The sequence below is a fragment of the Protopterus annectens genome, chromosome 2.part1, assembly GCF_019279795.1.
Source record: "Protopterus annectens isolate FY-2018-M chromosome 2.part1, PAN1.0, whole genome shotgun sequence".
Taxonomy (NCBI): Eukaryota; Metazoa; Chordata; order Ceratodontiformes; family Protopteridae; genus Protopterus; species Protopterus annectens.
Genome location: NC_056729.1, coordinates 1,350,486,957 through 1,350,501,413, shown reverse-complemented (window position 1 = coordinate 1,350,501,413; position 14,457 = coordinate 1,350,486,957). Strand labels below are relative to the sequence as shown.

The following is a 14,457-nucleotide window of genomic DNA, read 5'->3' as shown; positions in this document are numbered from 1 at the left end:
TTGTAATTAGGGAATTTGGGAGTGTATGTATTTAAAGGGCTTGCCAGTGCCAGAGAAGGATGGAGGAGAGCAATGTGCTGAGGGGGTTTAAAGAGTCTTGGTGATGCAGCTTCACCTGGGAAAAGGTTTATAATAGCATCTGCAAGTAAGGACTTAGGGTAGTACAAATGCACAACTAAATTCGCACATACACATGATGCACACATGTACAGACCTTCATGAATTCATATGCACACACACACACACACACACATTTACATATAATATAAGTATACACACACACATATATATATATATATACATATAATATACATATATACACACACACACACTCACACACACATACACACACATAATATAATATACATACACACACACACACACATATTTACATATAATATATGTATACACACACACACACACACATATAATATATGTATATACACACATGCACACACACACACACAAACACACACACATATATACATATACAATAATATATGTATATACACACACATACACACACACACACACACACTTTCGTGCACATATTTTATCACTGATTCATGTCTCACTCTCCGAGTGTTCTAGGAGGTCAAAAGAAATGAATGCACCAGTGGTGAACAGGGTCCTGATGATAAAAAGAAGCGACTGGGGGGAAAATACTTTAAAAATAGTTAATATGGAAATGACTTTTATAAAATGTTTTCTAAAAAAACATGTCAATGCAAGATAATGCTACAACAGAGCATACCTCTCAATTGTCCAGATTTTCATAGAATGTCCAGATTTTTGTCTCAGATTTTGGTCTGTTCCTCATAAATGTGTAATTAAGGGGCTGGGTGGGTGGCCTAATGGTTAAGGTGTTTGCCTTACAAACACAAGATACAGGGTTTGAGTGTCACAAGGGATAACTGGTTAGGCTTACAATGGCTCACAAGGGCAACTAACCTATGAGCCAGTGACCAACTTTCTGGCAAATCATTGAGAACTGAAGTCACTAAATAATGATGCACATTTGAGTTTCAGACGTCATATCCTTCAGAAATGCACACCAACACAAATCCTGTTATTCTAGCAATTTTATAAGAGATATGTTAACATCTATCATATTTTTGGGCCTTTGTCTCCCTATTATTTTAGGCTTTGTCCAGATTTCTTTTGCTAAGAAGTTGAGAGGTATGCAACAGAGAAGCATCCAGAAAAATAAAACAATCTGACAAAGAAGCAGTAGAGGACATCTAAAAAGTGTTCTAATAGAACTGATTGTGAAAAAATATTGAGGGACTTCAGGAATAAATGGAAAACCTAATAAAACTGTTTGACATATTAATTATTTTTCCAGGATCTGTTTTGTAACCTAACAGAGTACTGTCAATCATCCTGGTGAGAGCTCAGTCTATTTATGGCATGCAGAACAGTATAACAAGGTCCTCTACGATTGCCTAAATGTTCATCAGCTCTGAGATCTTATACTGCTTAACAACGAGTAGATGGAGCCCTATATTTCTGTCCTGTCCTATATAAAATTTTTGATTTTTTGATAAATTACTGTGGATTACAGTAATGCCACAAATTAAGAGTTCCATTCTTCTTATTGTTCAGAAAATGCATGCTAATGCAAAACCTTATTTTTTTTTTTTTACTGTTTAAGTGAATTAGAGTAGTATTTAAAAGTTACCCTGGATTCTGGATTTGTGGTCCCTCACTGTTTAGGACTTATCCAGAAATTTGAGCAAAGATCCATCTATAACCCCTTTTTCCCATTTTTGCACATGGGGTCCGGGTGGCAATCATCTAGAGCCAAGCGTTACACCACTGGGTGGCTAGCCCTCCTGTGGTAGTTCTTCCACACCACACACTTGTACGTATGGCCAGTTTAGAGTGTCCAATCCACCTTTTGCATATCTTTGGAATGTGGGAGGAAACTGGAGCACACAGAGGAAACTCACGCAAAGAAAGGGCGGACATGCAGACTCCACACAAAAGGAACACCAGCTGAGAAGTGAATCACAACATGTCATGCTGTGAGGTGACAACGCTATCTACTGTGCCACTGTACAACCCTTTCTGAGCAAAAATATTGAGACGTATGTAGTCATCCAGCAGGAAAGCTTTTAAAGTATATCAGTGAGATTTTCTGGCTTGGTGAATTAGAATTTTCATACTTTCAGAACTTGCAGTGTCAAGTCATGAACTTTCAGTACAGCATCCTTTTAAAATCTCAAGGCAGCATTAAACAGGAGAAACACATTACACCCTTTACATATTGTTTGTCTATTTAATCAGTTCTTAAATGGGGAGTATGACCGTCTTGTTTAGAACATTTTCAGTCAAAACTTTCAGAGAGGATCAAGTAGAAGGTCCATGTGTTGCAAATGCTAAAAAGTTACAACAAATAAGCAAATATTAAAAAGTCTACTGCAGTTAATAACATATCACACAGACACACATATATATATATATATGTGTGTGTGTGTTTGGTAGAAATATATATATATATATGTGTGTGTGTGTGTGTGTGTGTTTGGTAGAAATATATATATATATATATATATGTGTGTGTGTGTGTGTGTGTGTTTGGTAGAAATATATATATATATATATGTGTGTGTGTGTGCGTGTGTGTGTGTTTGGTAGAAATATATATATATATATGTGTGTGTGTGCGTGTGTGTGTGTGTTTGGTAGAAATATATATATATATATGTGTGTGTGTGTGTGTGCGTGTGTGTGTGTGTTTGGTAGAAATATATATATATATATGTGTGTGTGTGTGCGTGTGTGTGTGTGTTTGGTAGAAATATATATATATATATGTGTGTGTGTGTGCGTGTGTGTGTGTGTTTGGTAGAAATATATATATATATATATATGTGTGTGTGTGTGCGTGTGTTTGGTAGAAATATATATATATATGTGTGTGTGTGTGTGTGTGTGTGTTTGGTAGAAATATATATATATATATGTGTGTGTGTGTGTGTGTGTGTGTGTTTGGTAGAAATATATATATATATATATGTGTGTGTGTGTGTGTGTGTGTGTTTGGTAGAAATATATATATATATATATGTGTGTGTGTGTGTGTGTGTGTGTGTTTGCTAGAAATATATATATATATATATATATATGTATATATATATATATATATATATATATATATATATATATATATATATATATATATATAATATATATGTAAGTATATCCATGGCTATGTATGGGTGAGAGTGAGTACAATGCTAGCACTTAGTACATTGCATATCTGGTAACAGAGTGTTAAAAGTAAAAATCCCAGTGAACCACTTATATGATGGAAAGGACCTAAATGATTCTTATAATCCCGCCCCAACTACTTGTATAGAGGATCTTCTCAATGAGGATCATGCTTCAATTATTTAAGTGGCAGCTCTAGAGGTAAAAAGCTTAACTAATGCATGCCTCAAATGAGATACACGTTTCAAAAACAGAATCAAGAGAAAAAAAAAAGACCCTCTGTAAGATCTATGAATATGATGAATATGTGTACAGTAGTATTGTGTGTTTTACTTCAGGCTGTCTTATGAAACTTATCTAAACAGTGAAACAAACTTTAGTCATTCAAATTTTTATTAACAAGTTTGCAGCTACACTTCTCATACATTAATGCCATAATTGCATAAACTTATGAAATAAAATATGTTCAAGAGGGGAAAGGCAATTAGATGCAAGGAAAATATTTAATATGGATTGCCCTAAAGAAGGCATGAAATTTGCAATGTGAAGCCACATTACAGAACTTTATAATCATTTGATCATGTGGCCAATGGAATAGGCACAGTCATTGTCTTTAAATACAGTCCAGAAACATGCACTGCCTGTAGCAACTACCTCTAATTGAGTGCTTGCACTTTACTGGGGGGTGGCATAATGGTTGTGTTTACCACACATGCAAAAGACAGAGGTTTGATTCTCACCTTAGAAGGGAACTTGGCAATCACATTTATAAAATGTTTTGACTGGCTGTAGGTCAGTCAGAGAGTACATGCTTTGCGTGTATGGGGCCCTGAGTTCAGTCTCCAGCATCTCCATAGCAGTTTTGCTGGAGTGTTGGTGTAATAGTTATTTAAATGTTTCCGGAGGATTGTCAATACTCTCGCAGAACTGAGTTCTAAACCCAGCTCTTGATTTATGACATATCCTAAGCTGCAGAATGGTGTGTCTGTGTGTGTGTGTGTGTGTGTGTGTGTGTGTGTGTGTGTGTGTGTGTGTGTGTGTGTGTGTGTGTGTGTGTGTGTTAGTACAGAGGCTTAAGGCTAAGAGCTGTAGTTCCTGTAGTATGGGGTTTGATTCCCTCAGCCCTCATTAGGTACTCTGTGACCTTAAGCAATTCACATAGCTAGTCAATGCTTGCAGGTAACTGAGATTTTGGACTAGGCTCTTCAATGGTCCTCTAGACTGCAAGACTAGTAAATATCTATGAATGATAGAAAGAGACTGCTGGAAGTCTTGGTGGCAGAAAACAATAGGGTAGTCAGATATTCTTTCACCTAATAGTTTCATTTCCTGAGTGAAAGCATGAAGAAACAAAATACACCTATCCATTTTGTGAACATTCTTAATCTTCATGAAAATGGAACTATATATATATATATATATATATATATATATATATATATATATATATATATATAGGTCACTATCAGTTGACTGAATTTTCAGAAACTTGAAATTCATATGGCTGAGACCATATGATCAAACTGAAGGTTTTGAATGGAGATCGTGGTACAGTGTGGATCAGGAAATTTACCCTTTTCCTCACTGTAGTGCAATCTCGGAGTTGGTATATATAATTTGTAGGGAGTTTGGTGGGGGTGCAGACTCAAACATGGGGTGGGCATGGGGGCTTGCCCCCTACAAAAATGAAAAAAAAAGTAGATTTTTGTGGGGGTTTTTTTGTTTTGTTTTGTTTTTTTTTTTTGATGTCCAAGTCGAAACTCAATCTTCTTTGGTCTTATTATATACACACACACACACACACACACACACACACACACATATATATATATATATATATATATATATATATATATATATATATGTATACATATATCACAGACAGAGAACAAGTCCTGCCCTAGTTCCTAGTCTCTTAGAAAGTAAAAAGATTGTAAAAATAAACTGGCTAGAGGAATTCTTGTAGATCACACCTGTTCTGGAAGGAAAGCCTTTCCTCTGCTTGATCTATTGTCTGTGGAGCATCACATAATGACCAATGTACACCAAATCCTGCAGTTTTAAAATTATAGCAGAGAGGATGGAAGGACCGATGTACACAGAATCCTACAGTTTTAAAATTCTAGCACAGAGGACAGAAGGTTCAATGCACACAAAATCCTACAGTTTTAAAATTCTACAGAGAGGATAGATGAACCAATGCACACAGAATCCTACAGAAGACGAGAGTTGTAGGACATAAACCAAACATTCCCAAACTAATATGAATATGCACATCACACAAAGACAGTTAGCAGTGTCCTATATAGTAGCAAATGCTTAGACTGTAAAATTTACCAAAAGCTAGTACTTAGGACTTTAACTTGTAACACAGTAAGGCTTTGAGCAGAGTAAGGCAGCTAGTTAGTGTGTTGAACAGAACTAACAATAGATTATAGCTAGTATTAATCCTAGACACCACATAGGTGACCCCCTGAAAAATCAAGTCCCTAAACCATAACAGACCAACCCTAATACAGGTCCTGACAGTATGGATATGCATTTTCCTAATATCTCAGTGGTCAGCTTAATCGATATGGACATCCTGAGACAATGCAGCAATTTTTTCATGTACTCTGACAACCTTTTAATCCTTTAAGAAACTAGCATGGTATGCAAGGGATCTACATATATAACTTCCCCGAGGGCTAAAATCTTGCTACGTACCAAGGTTGTCAAGAACACACATTACATTCCTCCCACATAACGCTCACCACTCACAGACCTTTTCACTCTGAGGCACTTAAAAGAAACATTCCCAATCCTCAAAGACTTCCAAAGCCATATAACAGCAATGCCTATCCTTAGCAGTCACTAAAGTACATACGAAAAACAATACCTAACACCATTCATAAGCCTTCACCCAGTGGTCCCCAAAGAACAAAGCCATAAGTCAAGCAAAATCATTACCTAACACTCTCGTCATAGAAGATTCTATTGCATGACATTCAGATTCCCTTCTCACCAGGCTGGACAAGGAGAAGGTAACTGTTTGTTGCCTATCTGGCACTTGGATCTGTAATATCACACACGCACTCAAGTCACTGTACCACATATACCAATATGAATCTATCATAGTCCTTGTGGGTGTAAATGATGTGAGATGTACCTCATTAGACTATATGAAAAGAGACATTATTGGTCTCTCGGAATATGTGTTGCAGACAGGAAAGTGTCTTCCATGGAGCAGCATTCTACCTTCACCTAGGATGATGCCACAGCACAAACAGAAAAGTATTAATTTTAACAACTCACTTAGTTTATGGTGTCACTCCAGGGAGAATGAATATCTGTCGGCATGGGAGAAACATGGCTAACAGACCACATTGCTTTGCCAAGGATGGTCTGCACCTATTTCCACTGGGCTTTCAGATATTGTTTCAAACTTTATCCACACCTTTACAGTCTTTTTTAGGCAATGTTAAAATGACAAAACCACCAACACAGAAAAAAAATCAAAGCAATCTTAAAGTGCTACTGTTCAATGCTAGGAGGCTTAACTAGAAACTACAAACCCTACAAGCTCTCCTCACTCTGGACAATGTAGAAATCTGTGCTGTTATTGAGACTTGGTTTAAAGTTTCAGAAAGTACTCCAGCAGTGCAAGGTTACAGTGCCTTCAACACATTTAAACCAACAAAGACAAAGGTTAAAGCTGGAAGTATCTTGATTTATCTTTGTAACAAATACAACCTAAGGGTAGTTAAACAGGATGATGTCCTAAAGTTCATCCACATGCAGGTCTCCATTGTCAATTCTGCACCACATCTTGGCCAGCTATAGGTCACCCTCTATGACCAACAAAGATCACAATTTGCACCTGGACCCACTGGAGGCACTTAACATCTAACCAAGCATGCTATTCATGAGAGACTTAGCCTTCTATAGACTGGGAAGTGTATGCTGCCTCTAACTCACAGCCACAATGTTTCCCGGACTTTGTCAGCACAAACACCAGCAACCAGATAGTGCACACTCCAACTAGGACTACAAAGATATTAGACCTGGTACTCACCAACATGGGAGAATATTGCACCATCCAAATTCTCATCTTCATTGGTGAGGTTGGATCCCAAGGCGGTCTCCCTCTAAATAAAAATCATCTCAGAAAACCAAGCTAAACCAGTAACAATTAGGAAGTATTCTAAAGCTAACTATATCCTGTTAAGTGACAGTTTGTTAAACTTCAAGGCTCCAGCAAACTCCAAGAACACAGCTCCCTATGCAGAATTTTTCACAGAAACCCTGTGCAAACATGCAAATGGCTGCACTGAGGCTGCCATACCTACCAGAAGCAAGCCCAGACCTAACACCAAAAACAAACCCCACTGGTCAAATCCTAATCTTAACATGGCATATAACAAAAGAAAATAAAAGTCCTAGCCAAAATCAAAAAGAGCAACTCTCACAGAGACAACAGACCTCTGATTCAACTTAAAAAGAAACTAAGAGTTCTAATAAGATCAAACAAGGCCAATTATGAGGTCAAGATAACTTCTCAGTCTAAACATAATCAAAAAAACCTTCTTCAGCTATGTCAGGAACCTTAAAAGCAGCACACAGCAATGTGCAGAACTGGTGATAAATGGCACAACCTTCACTGACCAGGGTGACATAGCAAATCATATAGCTGATAACTTTATCACTAACTTTACCCCCCACTCCCCCCACTAGTCCTTGTGAAATCCCCTTTAGTATACCCCTCCAGCTATCAACAGCGAGCAGGTCCTGGTGGCACTCACTAAGGCCTAAAACATTGCTTCAGTGGGCCCTGACAATATCCACAGTTCATAGGTTCGTAGGTTCATAGATTAGTACTAAGCTAACTGCCCTTGCGAGCCATTTTAAGCCTAGCCAATTATCCCTTGTAAGACTCAAACCCCGCACCTTCTGCTTGTAAGGCAAACACCTTAACCATTAGGTTGCCTCTTTAATAGCCTCAAACATGACCTAGCAGGACCACTAAAGGCACTAACTACAGCTTCAAAACAGCTTGCATACTGAGTGAATGGAGGGCCCACAATGGTCCTCTCTTTCGACAGGAATAAACCATCAGCCAACACTGCAAACTACAGACTCATCAGTCTGATAAGTGTATTATGCAAAGCCATAGAATAAATTGTCATGGAAATGATCAACAAGGACATTGGCAAACTACAGATACTGAAGGGAAAGTCTTGCGTACTCAACCTGCTGGGGTCACCAAGGCTATGAATGAGGAAAAATGGTGCATACCACCTACCTCAACCTGGCCAACACATTTGATACAATGCCCCACTCAGGTATGGCTGAAAACTCTCAGAGATAAGCATAAATCCCTACATAACTCGCTAGGTTGCTGGATGGATGGTTCACAGATAGGACCTAAGAAGGTAGGATTGGTGAGATCACTCCCACCAGGAGACCAGTCACCAGAGGAGTACTCCAGGACTCTGCATTGGGCTTGCTCCTGTTTGGCATGTACTTATTGGAAGTCAAGGCTAACGTCAAAGGCCTTTGGCTCACCAAGATCATAGATGACTATATATTGGGTGTAATCATAGATTTCCCCCACGACACAAACATCCTACAAGAGAGTCCAACACAAACAAATGATTGGTGCCAGAGTCACAGACTGAAACTCTATGTAAAGAAATGCATTACAGAACCCTTTGGGAAGTTGTCCACCCAAGCAAATTACTCCATTGATAAAATACCCGTAACATGCTGTAGTTAGGAATTTGGTAACATATGTTGGTAGTAATTTGGCCTTCAACCAACATGCAGCCAAGATACTAAGAAAATCGTTCTATGTTGCCCAACTCATAAGCAAGGATATGGCATCCAGATCCAAGGAAGTTATAGCACTCCTCTATTCAGCCCTTATCAGATCCATCATTGAATACAATGACCCCTACGAGTTCTAATATGTACCTAACCAGGCACTTGCCACCAGTTGGAATGCCCTCCAAGGTATCTCACCAGGAGAATCCAGAGTATAAATACCTTGTCCTACAGAGATCACCTTAAGGCCCTATCTCTGTACTCAGTATCGTACAGATTACTGAGAGGTTATCTTTGCCTGGCATATAAGGAATCCTCAAACCCAAAGCTGATGGACCTTTTGCACATCTGCAAAACAAACATCACCAGAAACACTAGATCCAAGGACCTGAACATTGCTGGTGACATAAATAAAATATCCTGGACAGACTGATATGTATCTCAAATTATCACCGCACTGTGGAACAGGATCCCCATCCATGTGAAGCAGAGCACCTCCCTGACGCTTTTCAAGCAAAACTTTGATCACTGCATTGGAAATTGTTAATTCACCCCTGCTCAGAGACCCTTGCCTCTGATGGACAGAGGCAGACAGTAAGTTAAGTAATCCCAAAGTAAGATATCCCTCCCCCACATAACCTTTAGCTACCTCCTTACTAACACACCCCACCATATAGGCATCCAATGTACTTGAGGGCAAAACTGGGTTGAGTTGCATGGCTAGGTTTATAAAAACCTTGGGTCAATACCTAGTACAAACCTATCAAGCTATGGATCTATGTATGGAATCACAGAACAGTTTTCATTATGGCAGAAAGGGATTTCCCAGCCTCAAACATATCACACAACAATGATAATATCCTTATGCCTGATCCTAACATGGTAACATCACAAGGGACATCACAGGAACAGGTAGTGAGTGCTTTGTGTACAATATGCATGCAGTATCCAGAAGACAGTAGTATACAACAAATGGGATCAGATAATACCTTTAGCCATTCCTCTGCTTGCTCTTTACTCTGTACTGCCAACACAAGTGCATCTGCTCCTTGGTGAGTGATTTTCAGTTCATGCTTTTTCTTCTTACTGTCCTTTGGAATGTAGGCAATGCTGCAACCAGACAAAACTAATTCCATCTGTGGCTGTTGGTCCTTTGAGCTTTTGTAACACTGGAATAACAAATTATATGCGTCATTTTACCTTTCATTTTTGAAACTTGCCTTCCCTCATGTGATTAGTTGCGCATTTATTGTAAGACTGTGTGCACGTCTTCAGAGAAAATAACCATAGCAATGTAATTCAACACCATTCATGCAACACGTGTCCCTTCTCTGCACTAATCTGGTCATAATGCTTATCCTACTGAGTATACATAACATTAAAAGAACATTTAAGGATATACGCACACGGGTGTGTGCACATGCATCAAACAATAAAGCAAACAAAAATCTTGCCCATGATTTTATACATCTAAAACATGACACAAAATGCATAAGAAAAATGTGACTAGAGTATAATCTGTTTTCCTTGTTGAACTGCATAGGGTTCACTGTGTAATTATAATGAATTTTATCCCCATAAGATACTTAACATAATTCCAGTGTCTCTTTGGAAGATCAAAATAAAAGGCAATATTAGAAACACTCAATCAAGTTCAGTACTGTTCCACTCACCTATATTACACTTGGTGCCATTAGGTGCAAATGCAATAAGCCTGCCACTAATGTCTACATTTAATTTTCACTGAACTCTCCATTCACTTCAGCCACCCCTTGTATCTTTTTCATTCTTCCCTCACTACTATATCCACATAATGCTGCCTATTACATTAGTAAGGTCACTGGGTTTGGGACAGTAACCTACAGAATTCACACAACTGCTTTGATGTGCAGAACTGGGATCTTCCTGCCTGGAATGTGTTTTGTCATCCTTGCTGATAATACTGCTTCTTGGTCCCTTGCTGGGCACATCACTGGGCCAAACATCTCCCCATCCATGTGAAACAGAATTCCTCCCTGACCATATTCAAATGAAAACTTGACAACTGGATGTGAAATCTTAAATTTACCTCCAGTCTGGACCCCATTTCCTTTATGAACAGAAGCTATCAATGCACTAAAAAAAGTATTATCAACACAGTGTAAGAAACTTCTCTGTGTGGATGATTTTCAGTCCATATATTTCTAGTTAATCACTGTATATTAATCAGATCAGACAATAGTAGTAGAAGTAGCGAACGTAAACTCGTCAAGTCAAAAAGTAATAATAGAAAATATATAATTCTACAGCATTACTAAGTATTCGAAAGTAATCCAAACAAGGCAGGCGGTCTGTTTCCAGTCGAAAATCCTAACACCCTCCTACAAATCCTTAGTTACCTCCCTAATAACATGTCCCTGGTATAGACACCCACAATACTCAGGACCCAAATGGTTTGAGGTGCGTGGCTAGGATTATAAGGGCCCTAGTGGTCATTTGCCTAGTAACAACCTATGAAACTATGAATCTATAAGAATGTCTAATGAAATCTCCTCCAGTGATTGAAATGTACCAGATTTTGTTTTCATATATTGTCTAGTATAAGGTTAGGTTAGACGTTATTTCCTTCTTGAAAATTCCCAGCTACCATATAGTTTTACTGTCGGATATTTTATAATCCAACTCTTAGCAGTGCATTTGCTGTGTGGGATTTTAAAAATCCTAGTTTTTCAGATAGCTTTTCATCTCACAAGTCATAACAGATATACTGTTATTGTGTTTTTTCTAATTTCCATTGTTTGCATTTACAACATACCTGTCTTGAAAAGATTCCCATATGCCCAGGATCTCTTGATAACATCCACCCCTGTGACATGCTGATGGTCCAGTCCTGGTCTCCCTTGCCTGTTTCTGTTGTGGCATTGTCAAGAATTTTAGAAAAGGGGGCATAAGGGCCAATAATGTGTTCACTTTGATCAATGGTGAAAAATCTTGACTACAATTACCTATGGTTCCTACAAAGTAAAATCCTGCATGACAATGTTCTTCAGCATTATACATGGTGTTAGTTTTCCAATAAAGTTTGAGAAGGGACATATTCATCCATGGGTCTTTCTCAGGCACTGTTGTTTAATGTCAGGTCTGCACATAAAATATTAGGTCAGGTATCCAATATTTTCTAATTACAGATCAGTCTCTATAATGTACACATGCAAGTAACAATGAAATGAAATTTGGATTGATCTGCTTACGTTTTAATCTTAACTTCTTATGAATTTCACACAAACACCATAAATATTTGAAGTTATCCATTAGAATTTTTCTCCTTCTGTTTCAGAAATTTTCTTTATATGAATATAAATGCTATACCCACACTAGTGTACATACCTGCTTTTTCTTTCTGCAATTTGGGGTAATCTACTGATTTTATTTCTCAAGCAGATGTCCAAGATGTCTTGTGCTAATCCAATCTGTTTAAAGATGCCCCCCCAGCTATTGTACACCACGGGGTTCTGATAATTTATAGCCTTGATGCCTAAGGGTGCTGAAGTGTACTGTCTTTTTCCAGAATTATCCAAACTCCTGTTCTCCCTGTCATTATGGAAGGTATACAGTACTTTTACTACTTTCAACCATATTTAGGCTTCTAGGGAAATATCAGTAAAGTCCTCCATAGGTTTCTTGTAAAGGTTTCAATATTGTTTTTATTTGCTGCAGATCCTACCAAGCATCTTGTAAAATATATCCTCAAAGACCTTCGTTAGCAAAGAGAAAGCAGAAGATCTTGGTTGTTCTGTCTCTAAGAGTCCAAAATATTTCTTGTTAAGTGCAGATATTTCCCTTACTTCCACACAAGTGTATTCTTATAAGATCTGGGATATGTTGGTGGTCACATTTCTAGAGGAAAACTTAGAAGACAAAAAGTTCAGTGTGCAGATTTAGTCAGTATAATACAGGTACTCTTCATTTTCCAAATCTGAAGCCTATGAAGGAGAGGACTGTCTCTTCTTGTTCTTTTCGCACCAGCCCTGAAGTTACATCCTAAGCTCTGTCAACAAAGCGTGGATGGATTTTTGCAGTACAGCAAAGTATGCCTTCACAAATCTATTGTAGTTGAAATAAGTGGAGGCCCCCTCCCCCCCTCAAAAAAAAGTGCCCAGGAAACAGGAATCTGCTTATTATTTTTTATTTATATATTTTGTTTATTGAGTTGTCAAAGTTGGCCAAGACACATTTGAACAGGGATCCGAAATATTGTCTGATTAACAGGCATGCTCTAAGGTACACAGGATGCAAATGAAGAGGGAGGGAATCAAATTCAAGACAAGAGTATGAAACACATTAGCAGCTCATAATCTTAATTCTATGAACTTAACTGGCACCTGACCCACCTATGTCTGGTCCTGAGATCCCCAAGACTCCTTCTCCCACTAGACAATTTTACGCTTATCTCTAAACATCCACTTTAGGGATGACTCACCCTTGGACAGCCCCATAACAATTGCAGAAACAATGTAAGTCAAGCTGGACGGGGTGGGGTCTGTAGGATGCTACATGTTCCTCCGAGCCAGGTCTGTAGACACGTTTTTTCTTGTTCCTCCGGAACAAGATTCATAAATGACATCAGACTGGGGAAATCTTCTAGAAATAATATGGAATCATGAATCATGTGCATGAGTTTCAAATATCACACACATAAGTTTCAGGCACCATTCACATAACCACCATCAAGATGGAAAGGACGTGCCTTCTTTTCCTGAAGCCTCTTTTCAAGCTCCTGGGCTGTTGGAGAAGCAGAGGTTCAAAATGAAACCCTGTGAGTAGGGAGTAATGAACTACATTCTCACTGACCCCAAACCAGCCAGTAAACACAGCCAGCTGGGTTGATACTATTGACAGACTCTCTGCATATTTTCTTTAATTTCCCAAACATGTTAGAGTTTCCTGACTTTCTGGAGCCTCTCTAAACTTCTTGGCCCTCTTAGTCCTATCAGAAGAAACTGTTAAATTTATAGCTCTTAGAAATTCATCTGCCAAAGAAGTGGTAGGTGTCCCCTCCACTAACATAAGTCATTTGTAGTGTTCTGCAAAGACTTTCAAATTCTATGCACACATGAGAAGGGGTTTCCAATTAAAAAGTATACAGTTTCCATAAGTAGATACATTATAATCTTTTAAACTGATATCATTAGGGGGACTTTGTCTAACAGAAGAACACATTTGCATTGTCCTCTGTGGAAATCATTAGATATCAGAATTTCTCTAAAATGTATGCAAAGTGTATAATGTAAGTCACATTAAACAGAATATCGGACATGTGTTGCATCCTCTTTCACAACTGGCTTACTTACAAAAGTGTGCAGCTTAAGAAGTAACTCTAGGGGCATCAGTCTGCCTAAAGCTTCATCTGAGAAGACCAACATTAGAAGTGGCTTTACTGTATTCATTTCATAACTTTTC

General features: G+C 38.3%; 1 protein-coding gene across 2 annotated transcripts in view; it reads right to left on the bottom strand.

Moving 5' to 3' along the window:
- The window catches only part of AFAP1 (actin filament associated protein 1), a 1,391,048-nt gene that overhangs the window by 344,335 nt on the left and 1,032,256 nt on the right, over window positions 1-14,457 (bottom strand). For both annotated transcript variants that reach the window (XM_044062808.1, XM_044062809.1), the window contains exon 6: window positions 10,008-10,187. In XM_044062808.1, coding sequence (XP_043918743.1) covers window positions 10,008-10,187 — 180 coding nt within the window. The remainder of the gene's footprint in view (window positions 1-10,007; window positions 10,188-14,457) is intronic.